Source organism: Dreissena polymorpha, chromosome 2 (genome assembly GCF_020536995.1).
Source record: "Dreissena polymorpha isolate Duluth1 chromosome 2, UMN_Dpol_1.0, whole genome shotgun sequence".
Taxonomy (NCBI): domain Eukaryota; kingdom Metazoa; phylum Mollusca; class Bivalvia; order Myida; family Dreissenidae; genus Dreissena; species Dreissena polymorpha.
Window position 1 is genome coordinate 42,643,326 of NC_068356.1, and position 18,682 is coordinate 42,662,007.

The 18,682-nt window shown below is 34.7% G+C and overlaps 2 protein-coding genes across 2 annotated transcripts in view; one reads left to right on the forward strand and one right to left on the reverse strand.

Annotated features, from left to right (window-relative positions):
• LOC127866801 (protein phosphatase 3 catalytic subunit alpha-like) overlaps positions 1-18,682 on the forward strand; it is a 273,905-nt gene that overhangs the window by 200,391 nt on the left and 54,832 nt on the right. The gene's annotated exons all lie outside the window — the stretch shown is intronic.
• LOC127866807 (uncharacterized) lies at positions 1,817-3,126 on the reverse strand. Its single transcript, XM_052407631.1, has 2 exons — positions 2,600-3,126; positions 1,817-2,357 (listed from the first exon to the last, which is right to left on the reverse strand). The coding sequence occupies exons 1-2, from the start codon at positions 2,992-2,994 to the stop codon at positions 2,309-2,311; spliced, it is 444 nt and encodes a 147-aa protein (XP_052263591.1). The 5' UTR covers positions 2,995-3,126; the 3' UTR covers positions 1,817-2,308.

Sequence of the window (18,682 nt, forward strand, 5' to 3'; positions counted from 1 at the left end):
CGCGCACGTGCGTGGGTGTGTGTACGTGTGCGTGCGAGCGCGCGCGATACGTGCGTGCGCGTGTGTGTATTTCGCATGTGTATGAGGTCCTTTCGCTCTTGAGGCTGCATTATGTGTGGTCCCACAAATCCTATCTTATTAACTTACTAGACTCACGAAAGCAGAGACGAGTGTTTGAATTATAGCTATTTAGTTGTTACTGATGTATTTTCAATTTTGGTGTGGTCTTGTGTTGTGTTGTGTGTGTGCGTGTGTGTGTTTGGGGGGGGGGGTGGGGTAGCACCAGGACCCGGCCGGAGGACTTGGCCCCACCTGTCCGGTATAGTGATCACCAACAAAACTCACATGCTGCCGAGAACGGGGAAAGAACCCGGGTCGCCTAGGTGAGAAGCGCGTGCACTGAAAACTGCGTTTACCGGATTGTCGGATTTAAGACCACGGTAATACATTTTCACCGGTCTTTTTGAAGACTGTATGATCATATGATCACGCGCCGATGAGATTTACACAAATATGATCGACTCTTGAGATGGCATAAAAGATACATCAAATACAAAGTTTGTTTGTATGTAATTCTGAATGTATTATTTTAAAGTTATTTTTCATTTCTCACAACAGCGGCATTTGATATATTTTATACTCATTTCCTTTTTGTATGTTAAGACAAAGTTACTTAATTTTCATCAAAATTAGCATTAGCATCAAGATCGTCTCGTTTATTGGTAACACATCGAAGGCTCTCTTTTGGACAATTTACAAAATAAACAATTGTATTATACTGTGCACATCTAATTATGACATTAAATTATACATGTGGTCTCCTTTTCATCAAAGCTAACTGGTATATGTACATGTATATCTACATATATTTGTGTATAAAATTATACAGTAAATTATATTGTCTCCAGTTGTCTTCTCCGATCTCACTTTTACACATATAATACTCGATGATGACAAGAATATCCCACCTTCACGTATGTACATGAGCCGTGTTCTGAGAAAACTGGGCATAATGCATGTGCGTAAAGTGTCATCCCAGATTAGCCTGTGCAGTCCACACAGGCTAATCACGGACGACACTTTCCGCCTAAACTTGATTTTCGGCAAGGAGAGACTTCCTTGAAACTAAAAATACCATAAAAGCGGAAAGTGTCGTCCCTGATTAGCCTGTGCGGACTGCACAGGCTAATCTGGGACGACATTTTACGCACATGCATTAAGCCCAATTTTCTCAGAACAAGACACACATGGTCAGCAATTTTAGTTTGGCAGAAGGTAACTTATTACATGTTCTCGTTATAGAGCAAAATACATCGTTTTTTTTAAGATATGCTTGAAATCAAATGGGTTTTATATACGATCACCAAATTTATTCGAGTATTACGCATAGTTATAGTCAAAGACTACCGAATTTTAGAACGTTTGTCATGCTTTTTAACTGATTTGTGAACGTAGAGTCCGTGTAATTTTAATTTTCTTTGCATGATGATCTTGAGGGTTACATTGTATTCAGCAAATTGTCCATGTAATGTATTCTAATTAGGAATGGCAACGAACATTAAACTTGGTAATAGAATATTTGGTTGTTAAAGCATTCGAATATTCGATCGTCCTGATAATGTGCACTTGAGGTTCATAGTCGCCATTAGAGTGTTTGTAATTAAAGACTAATAAATGCAGTTTATATACTTAATACGCTATTATGAAAAAACAAATAAAGAAAAAAAATGTATTTAAATAATAAAAAATACTCGAATTTTTATCATTTGAATTTTCGTTTTCATTTGTAATTTTTATTCACAAGAGTGTACAAACATCATTTTTTGCATTTTATTAGATCCACTAACGGAATAAACATAACAATTTTACAGAACAAAACACGGCACCCAATCACATGTATTATGTCTGTATAATGTATAGATAATGCCGTATCTTAGTAAATGCTATAGAACTGGTACATATGTTTTTATTATTTTAAATCAAGTGACTAAAATAATGAAAATACTCGTGTTATTTATGTGCATAAAGAATCTTTAAAGCACTGTTTGGCTTTTGATTTCATATCTTGCTAATTTCCACGAAAGTACATAAAAATAAGTCTTAATATAAACCATCATTAACGCAAGGAAAACACTTGTATGAAAATCACAGTTCTGATTAGCGCCAAAACAAACTTTTCAAAGGATAACACACATTCAAGCAAGAACACGTAATATTTAAGATGTCCTTGACAGACGTCCAATGATGGAATGTACATTTTTAATAGTTCTTCCGTATGACGCCATCGTTTCTGACCCTCTTGCCACTCTTATCGTAAACATCTGCAAGTGAAGTACCTACGCAAACAATCGATACAACTGAAAAAGAAATATAAAACTTTCATAGTAAATAAATTTGCAACTGATTTTTTTTAAATATTCATATTGATATTTATAATGATTAGACTAATGCATCTGAAGATCTGTTAATTCAAAATACATTATTCCAAACGTAGATTCTGTCAATGAAAAATAAGTTTGATAAACTACGCTATTATTATTACGCAAATCAAAATTGTTAAATAAAACAACAACACATTTAAAGATCTTAATGCGCATACCTCTCTTTTTTCTTTCTATTATTATCAACCTCAGCTGTGAGTCCAACGCGATCATCGACGGCGACGGCCTCTCCTTCCGGACTCACTTTGCTAACTTTGACATTTTGATTGGCCGCGTCGATATCCACCTCTTCGAGCTCAGGCGTCTTGGCAACCGTCATCTGTGCTTTTCTAGAAGATTTATGATCTTCGTTCGCTAAAATCTCTTCATCAGTGACAGAACCGTTGGCTTCATCATCATCATCATCATCATCATTATTGGTGTGTTTTTGTTTTTGTAATTTTCCTTGATGACCCGTATCCTTGTTGTTAAGATTAACAGTTCCAACCGATGCCACCATATCGTCATCCGCGTCTTTTGACAATATAACCTCAGTATCCTTATTTGTTTCCATTATTATCAATTTGAAAAGTATTCAAAAAATTAACAATTTCAGCATATGTTATTCATACAGCATTCTTTTATGGCAAGACTTGATCAAGGAAATAAACACTTGCACTTCGCCATCTGTGGATCGACTGTTTAGTCAATATGAAACGGAATAAATCCATATACAATCGGAAATACAGAATTACTCACACTTTGCATATAAAATACATATCCACATTTTTAATAATTCACTGACCATAGTTGTAATCGTCACGTAGGTCGATCACGGATGAACGTGCGTCCTATGAAACCAGACATATTTTTCATTAAGATGACTTTGCTCATTCTCATTAATTACTTAATAATAACTTTATTAATATGAAATTAAATTCATGAATATACAATATTGGTGATATATTGAATTATTATTTTGGTGTTATAAGGTGTCGTTCATTGATTTATTGACTAAACACAAGTCCTATATATACCTGGTTTACGTTGCCCTAACCAGTGATCTCTTGCCAACCCGTCATTGCGCATGCGCTGAAAATCCCGAATGGGAATCAACTGGTCTAAAGTATATGGTACGTGATCGATTGTATAAGCCGAATTTAATAATGCACAAGGGAGTGGAGTGGTGTATGGTAATGGAAAAACGGTATGTTTTGACCTAAAATGCCCCAAACTAAAGTCTTATATTATAATACCAAGACAGCTTTCAACTAAAAATTTAATTTTCTGACATCCATACTCAAAAAGTAGATCCGTTAAAAAGAGAATATTGTACAATCCCTACACCGTTCCGGACACTTTTGGTTTTCAACCTCCTTGAGATATATAAATGTATAGCAGGCTCTATCACGTGAGTTTATGACAAATAAAACTATGCAAAATTCAAATAAATATAACAAGAAAATGCCGGCAGCTTTTACAAATACAACTTGTTTTTTCGCTTTCTCAAGTACACGTATCAATATTGGCAGTTGATTTTTAGTCATACTTTGTGGAATATGAAAATCTGCCACAATTACTGTTTTTAAACGAGCGTTGCCAACCAATATTTGTAAAGATACACACAAAAAAAATAACTGCAATACCACTTTATGCGGACAATCGAACTATTTTAGAAGCATGGCTTGAACACTCTCTTGAAACTACTTGATATAGCAGTTCATGATCATGAACATGTTTGACTGGTTTTCTTTCATCTAAGGTACACGTCTTACCCACAAATTAATCATTTTTCCTACTATAAATATAACAGATATGCGATCTTGTAATTCTCGTTTAAGAGATTTAAAAATGATTCGATGGAAGAACAGGCCCACTTAATTGTGTCGGAACTGAAAAGCGATTTTTCCAAACCCAGTCAATTCTTTAAGTTTAGGGTACACTTGCGTTGCGCTAATGCTTGTATAACCAGCTTAAGGCGAACACTTAGCCAACGTCCTTAATTACGTTGAAGGCGTTTTTAATGCGGGATTAACATTTACGGCTCAAACGTACAACTCACGTATGCACTCACACAAATCTGAACGACCTATCCGTAAAGCAGAGTCCACTCGATTGAGAAACATGTATAGCAAGTTTGCTCACGAAGGATGTAACCAAATTCAACGACAATATATTTTGCACGGCCGGTAATCACGCACGCCATCTCTTTTTTGCTATGCGTTATTAAATGAGCCAATGCTTTTTCCTAGGTGGCGCTTTGAAATTTTACTGATAATATATTGTACAAGGTGAAAAGGTTTAATCAAAGGCGGTTAGCGTGTGGCTAAGATATTAATTAGTAAAAACTTCAATTATACAATTATACCGAAAAACCAACTTCTTTGAAAATAAAATTTCACTATCAAATATTTAAATATATATTTGATAGTGAATTTTTTTTTTCAAAGAAGTTGTTTTTTCGTTATAATTTGATTATCGATTAGACCCGATCCAAGACTGAAATCTTCACGGAGTAAAGGGCATTTTCCCAGCAAAGTTCACGGACCTCGGTACCATAATTCAATAAAACGTATGAAAAAAACATTCTTACCGTTTTTACCGTTACATTATGCATCACAACTAACTGTCCAGCGCCGTTTGAAACCTTTGCTTACATAATTTATTTTTCAACTGGCCGACATTTTAAACACACGAGTAATTTCATTGGTCCAACGCGAAGGTGTGTCTTTACCTGAAAATTTTATTCTTGAATCGGGTCTGATCGATGACGACTAGGTCACACGAGTTGTGTATCGTGTTATTTCTTAAAATTTGACCCAGCATTTGTACAAGTAATACAAGATATATACATTTTCAGAAAGGAAATTCATTTCTGCATTGAATAAGACCAAGTTTATAGAAATCACTGAACAAATGATGAAGTTATCGCTGTTCAAAGCGATGCACCCTGTTTTCGTGTCATTTTTAGTTGAATACCTTGTTATATAATATATATAGTTGATAGTGAAGTTTTTTCTTCAGAGAAGTTCGGTTTTCGTTATAATTTGATTATTTTTCATTTAAAATGATGCTTTAACTAATTAATATCATAGCCACACGCTAATCACCTATGGGTTTAATATGTTTTTTTTAACATATTTCACACTATTTTAAAAATCCGGCAAATAGTTCGATTCGGCGAAGATGTATTCATCCTTAAATGTACAGACACATACACTCATAGCCCATTTGGAAACGTGAGGACCTTTATAAGTTGTGGCATGTCGATGTTTTAAAAAAAAAATCGATGTATTTTGCCTGTATGACGAGCAAATGTCTATCCAAAATAATCTCTAATGGCATCAAACAATTGCTTTGAACATGTACAATGTGTTGCATGCACAAACACACTGGCTTCTTCTCGATCTATCAGATAATTTTGCAATTTTCAAAAAGAGATGGAGCCAAGGAGGTGGCGCTCAGGACAGGAGGTGGCGCCAATGCACATTTTCATAAATTTTAAATTAACCTATTTTATGTAACAGTTTCTGCGTACTAGTATTATTATTCTAGGACTGAAAGTAAATGTTCGTAAAATAAAAACAACGAACAGGTGAATTTTAATGAGTACATATGTTTGTGTTCTTATTTGATGTTTTTCATTCACTGATGTTATTTTAGTTTTTCTATTTTCATGATTGGTTTAAATAAAGAAACGTGTATTTGGTCAGTTTTCAAAAACTGAACTACTCACCAATGCTCAATGCTTATGTTCGAGCTGCATAAGTATATAGCGCTTAGTTAGAATGTTCAATGTCTCATATACTGTGTCACTGGTGATTAATATTTCCTCTTTTTACAGATGGGAGTTCATAATGGAAGGAAACGGAAAGGCTTGGTCCAAGCTTCACGGAAGTTTCACGGTACTGAATGTTAAGTTTTAATTTAATTCCCTGTATCAGAAATTACCAAATATCACCGCTGTCAATGTTTTAAAGCTCCATTACTACTCAAATTCAATGAAAATTTCGTACAACATTTCGTAAAATAAAGTTAAATAATTAAAATCAGTGTTTCTTATTGCCGAAATTTCAACGCCAGATGTGGTCTGGTAAAATAGATGTTTGTAGATACAAAATGCTCGTTTTTATTATTGTTTTGCATATTTAATTCCATTTTAATTTCCCGCAACTATATCTATTCATACGACACATTAACATGGTACCATTTTAGTGTTCGTGTGTCGTATGAATAGATATCTTCGCGCGAAATTAAAATGGAATTGTGTCACAAATAAATAAAAAACGAGCATTTTGTATCTACAAAAATCTATGTAATCATACCACATCTAGCGTTCAAATTGTGGTTTTGCTATAAAGAACACTGATTGTTCAGGTATTAACTTTATTTTACGAAATACTTCAAGAAATTTTCGTTGATTTTGAGCGTTATAGAGGCTTTAATCTACCGATTTCACATACAAACGGGCTATATGTAACACTGTTACTGACAGATAATATTTTTTAGGGTGTTAAGTTTTTATAAACACTTTCAATCATTTTGATAAAGTAATTGTGTCAGTTTACTTTCAGAAAATAAAGCAACCTTGCACTGACGGACATTCATGAAACGCTAAAATATGTAGCTTCAATAGTGTTATGAATACTTTGATATCAAAATTTCAGAAATATCTTCATTAAGACAAAACGTGATGCAACATACCCCAATCTGACTGTCTATATGCCTACAAGCCCTACATCTGTATACATAGCAAACCCAGTAAGACGCCGCCCAGAAGTAGTTTGCAACTGCCGGGAAAATTGATATATATATTCAATATAAAGTTCCAAATGAAGTTGCTTTCTCTTCTTTTATTCTTTTTATTACGATTTTTGTAAATAATCACATTATGTTCTTGTTTTATATTTAGCTCGGGCTTTCAAAACCGCACTAAATTTATAGTATGAATTATCATGTCAGCGAATTTTCATTTTCATTTTGACACCCAAGTCCGAGCCAGAAAGAAAAAAATATATCAACCAAGTTCGTCGAGCACTGTGAGGGGTGAGCAACCCATACGAGCACAATACGGATACAAAATTAACTAGGCAAACATTTTGCATTCTAAACGTTTCCGCATCTATTCTGTTGTTGATCGTGACTTTAACAGCAATGCCTAAGTGCTGAGCAAATGAAAAGTTGGAAAGTAATTACTGAGATACATGTTATGAGCTTTGTACGTCGCACATAATTCATCAACTAGAAAACTGTTTTTCATTTCAGAATTAAATAAACTTTAAGCTGTAAATAATATATTTAATAATTTTGTGAGCTGTACAAGTTTAAAGGTCCTGATAAAACCGTTTCGTTTGTTATTGTTTTTGTAGTTGTTTTGCCTTTTTAAAAAGTAATACAGTCTTATCACGCCAGTCAGATTGGTATTCCATTGGTCGTTGACGGCTCAGGTACTACTTAAATGACCCCGGGTAGTCTTGAGTATACTATAATGGATCCCGGAAACAACCATATTCCGGGGTAGCTTTTAGCTTATTTTCCGTAACCCGGATACTCTGTTGTATATTTTTAGTAAATGGGATACTCTTAAAGTAGTTCCGGAGCTGCCAATCACCAAATGTGGTTGTCTAAATTGTTTGTAGTTGGCCCAGCGACTATTTAAAAGTACCGCGGATACTCTTAAGTATACTAAAATGTACAACGGGAACGGAAAATACGCTTACAGGCACCCGTTTATACCCCGTGATACTTTTTAGTATATTTTTTGTACTCCGGGTCATTTGTAGTACACTTAATTTACCCGGGGTACTTAATTGTAGTACCTGAGCCGGAAATGACTTATCGAGCGTCAGTTATCATGCGCACCCTTTTCCTGGGTTTGCACTTACTTATTATGCATTGACGAGCAACTGCCCAACTTTTATCAGGGATAGAATAAATGTAGAATGTATTGCTTGACCAACCACCACACGTTACGTTTCCGGGCCGGTATTCGAACCAGCGATCTTCGGATGCGTAGTCCAATGCTTTACTACTGGGCAAGCCGCACGGTCTAAGAAAAAAACTACTAGTACATCTCGCCAGGTTTACTACAAAGGCCCGTATTCACCAACAGATTAGTATACTTAAACTTAATATTCAATACTGTGCTATAAACTGTTGGGTCTCTGATGTTTGCAAACAAAATGCGCCGTATTGTTATCAAATACTTCACGGTAAACACCTTACATTTCGTTTTTCCGCATAAGTTTATTCTTAAGTTTCCAATCTGCTGGTGAAAACGGATTTGGATTGTTAATACGCAGAAAAGTATCATGTTTATTCATTATTTCAGTAACGAAAACAATAATGAGTTACATGTCGCTGCCTAGCAACCATTTGATATCGTTAATTAAAGTGCTAACGATGAAGACTTGTTTCAATTAACACAATATTAACCAAACGTTATCAATTAAATAAACTTTTTTTCGATTCTGTTCAGCGATATGAATGAGCAAACTTATATTACGGGATTCTAAGATCTTTACATAATCAATAAAGAAACGAACTTATCAAAGCCATTAAAGGATATGCAAGAAAATATCAAAATTTTAAGATGCTTCTCTGACTCTATCATAAAATATACAGCTGTAATTACAGATTGATGCAATCATCATCACTGTGGAAGACAGTTCCCTTCTTAGGGCACCAACACATAACATAAATAAACAAGAAATATCGTTGATTGTGGTTGGAGTTTGTGAAAGGTAAAAAGTTCAATGAATGAGATCAAGGATAGCGAATGTCTTTTTCTGTGCAGTTCTTAGCTGCATCACACGGAGTACGGGATGTTACGCGGAGTTTTCGCAGCTTATTTTGCATTATTACATATTGCTGGTCATAAACCTATAGATACAAAACAGAAAACCAAAAGAAGAATGGAAGTGACATTAAAACATATGAGTCAACCGGCCACACGCGAAGTATCCGTACATATTTTAAATATTTAGACGCGCGTTCTTCGAACAAACCTGTTTTAGTGGTTTGTCGTGCATTGCTATTTGATTCGATTATGAACAGTATCGAGAATCATCGCGCTCATGCTTGGTGGAATAATTCTTGTTAAATTAATGAAAAATAATATTTATCATGGTATTGTTGAAAACACATTAAGAATCTATTATTGACATACCAAAATTATATCGCTGAATATCTTCATTTAACATATTTCTGGTCTAAAGAAAATTCCAGTTCAACTAGTTCACGGATAGCGTCTATATTATATAACGATTATTTAACTGGCCGCGAACTCAGGTCAGCACATAAGGTAGTCGTGAAGACGCAGCGATGACCTGTAAATAAACTCTGACATTCACACACACTGGCCGCGAACTGACCCTGATACCTCGCGGGTTGAAATGCAATGCATTAAAGTGGGACCACGCTTTCACTGCTCTTTATACTTTTACATGTTAACATGTTGACAGGAATATGGAAGTCAGTACTAAATATGAGAACATAGCCTTTAAGTACAAACGCTCTTGCGCTGGCAATCCTCTGAAAATAAAAGGTGCACGCACAAACTGTATTGATGTCGAGAGTTGAGTGTAAAACTGTTCTATCTATTAAGCCTTTTCATTAGAGATACAATTGTTTCATGCAGCTAAACAGTGTTACAAAGACGCGGACATTTTTCCAATGTTCTGGTGGTATAATCAGCCAATGGAATAAATAAAGTGTATTCATTCGTGTCTAGCCGCGGGAAATTGTATTTGAATTTTATTGGACACTTACACAGGTCAGGTAAGGTCAAACGTGACGTTAAACAGCTTACGCCGAAAAATCAACAACTCTAGTAAATCGCTACTATTGAAAAGTTATTCCTTGTGCACATTTTTCAAGTGCAGAGAAAGTGAGTTTTTCCTCTCGAACTTTTACTCGCAAATCTGGCAAATGCAAATGTTCACCAAATGTTTAACTCTGTTGTACATATTTAGGGGTCTTTTAGATCTATACATTTTTTGACAAACATCACATGTATGCGTTTTCTTTTTACCCTCACCGCAATGCTGTGCGTGGCGTTTTAGGTTTTGGATATAGCCGAGGTCTGCATGTAAGTCACATGTAAGTTTCTCCCCGCCGTGATACTGACGACAACGATCAGCCAAATCCCTCTTCGATGAAAAGCGTTTCACACATTCCGTGCACGCATGACGCTTTTGTATACCCGCGTGTGCATATCTCTGGTGTACTTTTAAGTTGTACACGGAACTAAACCGCCGGTTGTATACCAAACACATAGTTCCTCTTATAGCCGTTTGATGTACATTTTTGACGTGGAAATTCAGCCTGCTGTTTGTGTTGTATGACTTGTTACACGATGTGCATTCATATCTCTTTTCAGTTCCTTTGTTCAAGTCCGTGCTGAAATGAAAAACAAAAAGCGTCATTATTTTGTGATAATCGAGCTCTAAACAACGTCGGTGTAATAAAAAAAGCATTTTTCAAAATCGTTTAACGCGTAAGTGAATATATGAACAACTTTCGTGACATGAAAATATTTTACCGAAAATTCATTTGTTCACGTTTCAAGCATATATATTTTATATATAATTTATATAATATACATATACATATATTTGATAGTGAAATGTTTTTCTTTTCAGAGAAGTTAATTTTTCGTTATAATTTGATTTTTTTTTTCATTCAAAGTGATGTTTTTGCTAATTAATATCATAGCCACACGCTTACCACCTTTGGTTTTAAATACGTTTATTTCCCGAAAACAAGGAGCTATTTTGCTGAAGTTCCAATTACTTACATAATTCCTCAGAACTCTTCTTTAGTTATAGAATATACTTTGTTACTACAACATGTGTAAAAGAATAAACATTTATATCTTGTCATTTCTGATACAGAAGCGTCTATATGTTATATAATTAACCTTAACAATTTTAATTCAAATAAATGTCAGGACAAGAACAGTTTGGAAAACGAACGCAGCTTGATTCCTTATATAACTGAGCAATATTAATTTGTGTATACGTCATCAAAACAGAATGCGTCTGAAACAAGGTGTCCAAGATACTACCAACGTTTTGGCCCAGTAAATTTTCAAGCTTTTTGTGACCAATCATTAGCAACATCAACTTTTTGACAACAGGCAAAGGATACATAAGGCGTTTGATATTGTAAGTTTCGTGTAAGTATATCAACATAATTATACTGCTAACCTGCTTAATTTAAGATAAAACAATTAATTGGTGAATACGATGTATATGGGCAAATGCGTAAATACCGGTATTTATTGATAAAACGACGTTTGAACTTAATGCTTAAATATTAATTTTCACTATTGCTTGGCGTTTTAACTGTTTTCTACCAACTACGCAAGTCGTAAAATACAAAAGTGTTTGTTTTTACTCACAGGACTAACCCTAATTTTAGATGCCGACCCATACACTGTGTGTGGTATTACATGTTGCGTGTTTGATCTTTTTTCTTAATTCGTTCATAATGAAAAATAATTTAAACAAAACTGTAACGTTAACATAATTATGAAGACACATATGTTGCACGTGTATTTCTGTCAACGAATGTACTTTCAAACTGGATAGTAATTTGAGTGTAATAACTAAAGGAAAGAAAAAGACCGAGTGTTTTTGGATTTGATAGTGGGAACAAACGACATATTTTAGCCTAATTAAGGTTCGATAACCTTAGCCTTTTAGTGAATCAAGCATTTGGATAAGTTGACAAAAGTCAACTGGCGTATAAGATATATTTTGATAATTTTGATAAGCTTTAGGCTTATTGAGTATTACATATTTAATCAAGCGTTACAAGCAGTTTTGACGGAAACATCGCTAACTGTAATGAAGAAAGTAGTATTGAGAAACATGAGTTACATGTTAACCTAGTCATTGCAAATCGCAAAAGTATTTTAGATTGTCCAACCAGAAATCACAACCGCATTGAAGCGGAAATTCCCCAAGCACATGCGGCTTGAAAAATATTGTTAAACAAGTTTCGACATTTTAGAACGACTTATCAACAAACCAAACACCCAAACGGCCGAAAGCTCAGTTTTAACCCAGAATCGGTCAAAGTCTACCAAAGAAACCATCTTCAGTTTGGACCACTTACGACGTCTTTTTGTAGGTACACTCCTTCAAGGAGCAATGGACCAGACATGTTGGCGTTTGAAGTACTGATCATCATTTATAAACGACTCTATGTAGCACAGCCGTTAAAACACACCATTCTTGAGTTGTGAATCAGTGGTCAGAGCTTAGCCGAAATAGTGGAAAATTCGCTAGAATGTCCTTTAAAGTTGACTTCCGCCGAAAGCGTGCAGGGCCATTATTATAAATCTGAAAATAAAGAAGCACTATATGGCGATATAGGGATCTAATGTTTTTTTTGTTAATTATGTGTCTAGCTTTACATGCGACAGGGACTAGACGCATGAACGCTTAAGACCGAAGAAACAGCCATAAAGTGCCGGACAAAAGCAGGGGACTCAATTAAAGATTGCTGAGTAAATATTCCTGAATACAGATTCTACTTCTTGAAGCTGTTTGCTTCTGTCAGCAATCTTAGATAAGATCATTAGATTGGTGTTATTTTGCATTAGATGGGTGTTATTTTACATGAGTAGGGTGTTATTTTACATGAACATTTCATATACATGTACACCAGTCAATCGTCTCAATCTGATACATACATGTACAGCGGTAAAATGCAGATAATACATATCTTTCTTTTTTACGACAGCAGGTCGTCCACCCCATACTCGTGTTGTCAGCGATGCCATAATTTTCAGTTTATTGTTGTCAAATACAGGCATCGTATTTGTATTTTCCCACTATGGACAACGGCGCAAGTTATCACACAACATTTAAAAAATGTCAAAAGCGCGTCATTAAGGTCTTTTCAAAGAGAAATCTCTCTAAAATTGAAATAGTTGATATATTTGGGACAGTGATGAAGGGAAGTAACTAGGTCAATATTAACCATATTTCATCAGTATAAACGCCCGATTGTATCATTTAATGATGGAAACTATTAATGTAGTTATTTTTAATTAATATTCGATACGTTAGATAGAAAAAGAAATGCATACTTATAATCTCTATTTGAATGGTAAAAACTGAAAACGAAAAAATGAATCCATCAATCGCTAACATAACATCTTTTTAAAGGGGCCTTTTCACGTTTTGGTAAATTGACAATATAACAAAAAATGTTTCAGATTCGCAGATTTTCGTTGTAGTTGTGATATTTGTGAGGAAACAGTAATACTGAACATTTTAATACCATGCTCTAAAATATCCATTATAGGCATCTTTTGACGATTTAAAAACCTGAAAATTATAAAGCTTTGCAACGCGAAACGATTGAATAATTTGGAGAGTTTTGCTGTTGTCGTTATATTTTGTTACACTACGAGGATTGCTTATATAAAGTATAAAATGCATCACTTCTTGTATGAGCACGGATGGCCGAGTGGTCTAAGTTTCCTTTTTACTCCAGAGGTTCAAGCCCAGTTGAGTTTTTTTTTCTGTCTATAATTCTTTTACTGGAGCTTTTTTGATTCAATGTTTACATTTATCAATATAAAGCATTACATGACAAACTCCAATACATGCCAAAATCTTTGAAAAGATCCCTTTAAATACAAATATTTTTCCTGCTGCAACTTCGTTACACTTGTTTTCGAATATTTATATTTTTGGACTCCAGCGAATGGTGGAATCCCAAGATCGATGTCAGCAGCTTTATTAATAATCAGCCACTATTTACCCAATGCTTTAATGTAAAAGGTAAAAGGAGAACTGAATCGAAAAGTTTTACACACATGCGTTATGAAATAACCTCAACAACTGCACCGCGAACTTAATCTGTGCGCCAAAAAGATAGTAACCAAGGCAACTTGTCAGATCTGAGTGTTAATCGCTTGCATAAAAAACACAGTCCTCAACTTTTGTGGTTTTGGTTGAGGAAGTGTTATTGTGCACATCAATTTAAAATTTATAAGCATCTTACAATAAACATGTCTTGATAATGAAAGGATGGGAAATTCATAAAACTTAGATTTTTGTGAAATTAAAACAACGTTCCTAGTTTTCAACATCCACGATGATCAGTATTATTCAAACATATTAATGTCTGATGTCTTTCAAGTGGCTTGTAATGATCGGACACATGTTCTGTTAATTTCGCACCAACTTCGTCTGCCAGTAGAAAGTCAAATTGTTTTGATGATCTTAATCCACTGATGTATTATTATTGGATAGAGATATGTAAAGGCAATTTGATCAAACTTTAAAAGGTGACTTGAGTAAATGTTTGAGTAATCATAATTCATTTATAATTGTCACATATCTGCTGTTATTAAGAAAGAAGAAAAACACACAAGGTATAAGTGTCAACATAAACGGGTATGGCTTTTTAATTTCGAAGGGCGTTGCGTCCGTATTAACGCAAAAAAGCGATCTATGGATTTCTTTGGCTTTTATCATTTGGCCTGGTACATACATAGGTGCGCCAAAAAGATTGTTATTACGGAAACTTGCAAAACAATATCATCGGTATGGTGGCTAAAAATAAGAGTTGTTAAATTATATGAGCGAAAATCAATAGCTGGGGTTTGAGGTTTTAGCAGGTCAGGTTTGAAAAAACATAGTTTTGTCTCGATATTTGAGCAGGTTTTGTACGTGAAAATAAATGGCTGGAGTTTTGTTTGTAATTAAAAATCAATATAAAGGGCTCGGTGAAAGGAAAGGCTATGTGCTATCTAAATAAATAAATAAAGCGATCTGGTTCTGGTCTAATGTTGGTAAAATAATTCGCAAAAAATGTTTGCGATATATTATCGTTAATATACCGGTAGTTCAATTCCTTACTGAGGTTAACGTGAGCTCATTCTTTTGAACAGGCCATCTTAATATGCTCAGGATATCTGCTATCTGCATGTTTTTATGATCATCAACACTATCATGGATAACTATTGTGGTTTGCTTATTTACTTTTTTAATTCTACTCATATCAATGAAGCCCGCTAAACAACGTCCGCAAGTGTGATGGGGGCGTTTTGATTTGCTTGTATTGCAGTAATCATTTTGAAAAGCTTACACAAACAATTGATGGCCAAGTGTATACACAAACGACTCACACATTTTTTATACTATGTTATTTTTAATTTTATGCTCATCAAAGCAAATTTGTAGCGATGGCCCAAAACATGGAACAGTCCATCCAGTTATATAAAGCTGTACGTAATTTTATGAATGAAATGTTTTAACTCAGGTTCTAGTAAAATAATTGATAATTCTCTATGGAATAACAATTTCACACCACTGACGTTAGAGGTATGGATTACCTTATATTTGTTAACGTACTGTTTTCCTACAATATATTAATCGTTTAGTGATGCAAAATGATTACAATTCTGGATGTGTGGGCCATCTAGGCTGTCTGGTCTGGAGCTACTTACCCTCACGTTGCACTGGAGGAACACACTCCTTTGAAGGTCTGACCGTCATGAATACTCGTCTGTATGTAGCGCAGTGGGCTAGGAACTCCATTCTTGAGATGTCGCTTTGAGGTGACTGTTTTGTAATAGTAGCGTTGCCTACCATTGCATGTCCCTTGACATATGATAACATCCGCTTGAAGGATACTCTGGTTATCCCAGTATTTCTCAGATCTGGATATCCAAGTTTACGGGACCATTTTTGCAGCTTACACATTAAAGGTTCTAAATTGTCGGGCAGAGTTAACCTATCTGGGACCAGCCGGGCAAAGGTCAGGTCACTGTTGTTAATTATATACAGTATAAACCACTCAATAGTTTTTACGCGCATATCGTTTTGACATTGTGTCTGTTGGTATTTTTTACATTCAGAGCTAGCTTGAGAATTCATTTGGATCCTGCTCGATCAAAGTTAATATCAAGGTTTCTTAAAATATAAAATGCTGATATCTGTACAATTAGTTTAAAGCTTTAAATTAAAACCCTAATCTTTGAAAACCAACGTATGCGGCGTTACCATGTTTTATTTGTTAAATTGATAAAGAGGGTATACGTTTTATCATATTTAACAACATATGCGATTTGTTTACATATTGGTACTTTTGTACTGTTTTTATGAAGTTTTCAGAATGCCGGGTCTTCGACGTCATGAAAAATACTCTTCTGATTGGGTTTGGTTGACAATATAAGGCTAACATAAGGAAAACACATTTAATTAGGCTTCAGTTTCATACTCGTATCTCGTTAAGGGTCAGACAAAATAATAGTATACCATTCCTCATACTATAATGAAATGTAATTGGCTAATGCAGTACTCTTGCAAGACAATGTTTACATACCATTGGCTAATGCAGTACTCTTGCAAGGCAATGTTTACTAACACATTGCTCATAATTGAATAAAGATTATCATGTACTAAGTGCGGATACCTATGGATTGTTATCCCGGTCGCACCTGAAAAAGATATAAATCTATCAATAATTGAAGACAATCCCCAAAGCGTAAACTACTTTAATATCGAAAACCAATCATATAAGTTACTCATTATGCAGTAAATTTTAATGTCGATGTATCTTAGACAACCAATATTCCGTCATATTATCATCTGAGTGGGTTTAATAAATGATCAATAGGCTCGATATCCTTTGAGATAAAAATGTGAAGTGTGTTTTGTTATGCAATACCAACATATAGTTTTAACTATATATAATCAACCGCGAATGACACGCTCTTAGCTATTCGTTACGAAAATAAAAATAGGAAACACACAGCGGAATTCTTACGCCAGATGTTTGGGAAAAAAATAGATGGATAAAAACATCAGTTATGCAATAGAAACGTATTGACAGTACATAGTTAGCACACCACAGTAGAAACACACACTCTCGGAGCCGCGGACGCCTTCTTGATCTCCACCAAGCTCAATTCAGAAAACAACGAACCTGCAATCATAAAAACACATTCAATGCACACAAATAGTCTGAAACTTACATTTAAGATAAAAATAGCATATGGAACCAGTACAGGTGATACTATTAACACAAATAAAAGAATGGCTTCAAAATCAACTTTTTACCATGTACAAAAGTGGCTGTGGACGAATGAAACGTAATGATAGCCTGCTTTTGGACCCAAAATACAATATGCCTACCGCAGTTGTCCTTCCTGAGTAACACACAACAAAAGTATGGGAAGAGGTCATGACCCCACAGTTTCGCATTTAAAAATGGTCATATTCTTAGGATTTATTGCAATTTGGGGGTACAATAAGATCTATTACCCTCAAATTTGACATTGAAACGTACCCTTTTCCAATATTTCACTTTCTGACCGTGGCATATTCGAATATTGTGCTTCCTACCGTGGTGTGATACCAATTAAATGTCCTTATTGATGCGAATAGACTAGAAGCATCAGCAATTTTGATATCATTTATATCACTGATTATTTTCCATCAACACAAACCAACCTCAAAGCCGCATATCTGTCTAAATATATTTATAGATAATAATAATACAATTTATTTACCCTACATTTATTTATCTTTTGAAGGATGACTTAAGTAAAGCTTTTATTAGTTTATTTTTGTATCGTTAAATCACAGGTGGTTAGCGTGCGGCTAAGATATTAATTAGTAATATTATCATTTTGATTGATAAATTATCATATTATAACGAAAAATCAACTTTTCTGATTTTTTTATATTTCACTATGAAATATATATATATATATAAAAAGGTATCCAACTCAAAATCATTCGAAAAGGGGATGCATCGCTTTGAACAGCCATAACTTCATCAAGTGTGCAGCGATTTTCACGATCTCGGTCTTATTCAACGCAGACATGAATTTCTTTTCTGGAAATGTACATGTCTTGCAATATTTTCACAAATGCTGGGTCAACTTTTAAGAAATAACAAGATACACAACTCGCATGGCCTACTTAACATCGATCAGACAGGTTAAATGAATGAAATCCTCGCGGAGTAAAGGTCATTATCCCTGCAAAGTTCACGGACCTCGATACCATAATTCAATAAAACGCATGAAAAAACAATCTTACCGTGCTTGCCGTTACATTATGCATCAAAACTAACTGTCCAGCGCCGTTTGAAACCTTTGTTTTCATACATTTCAACTAACCGATATTTCAAACACACGAGTGATTTCATTGGTCCAATGCGAAGGTGTGTCTTTACAACTGAAGATTTCATTCATTAATTCTGTCTGATCGGTGTCAAGTACGTTA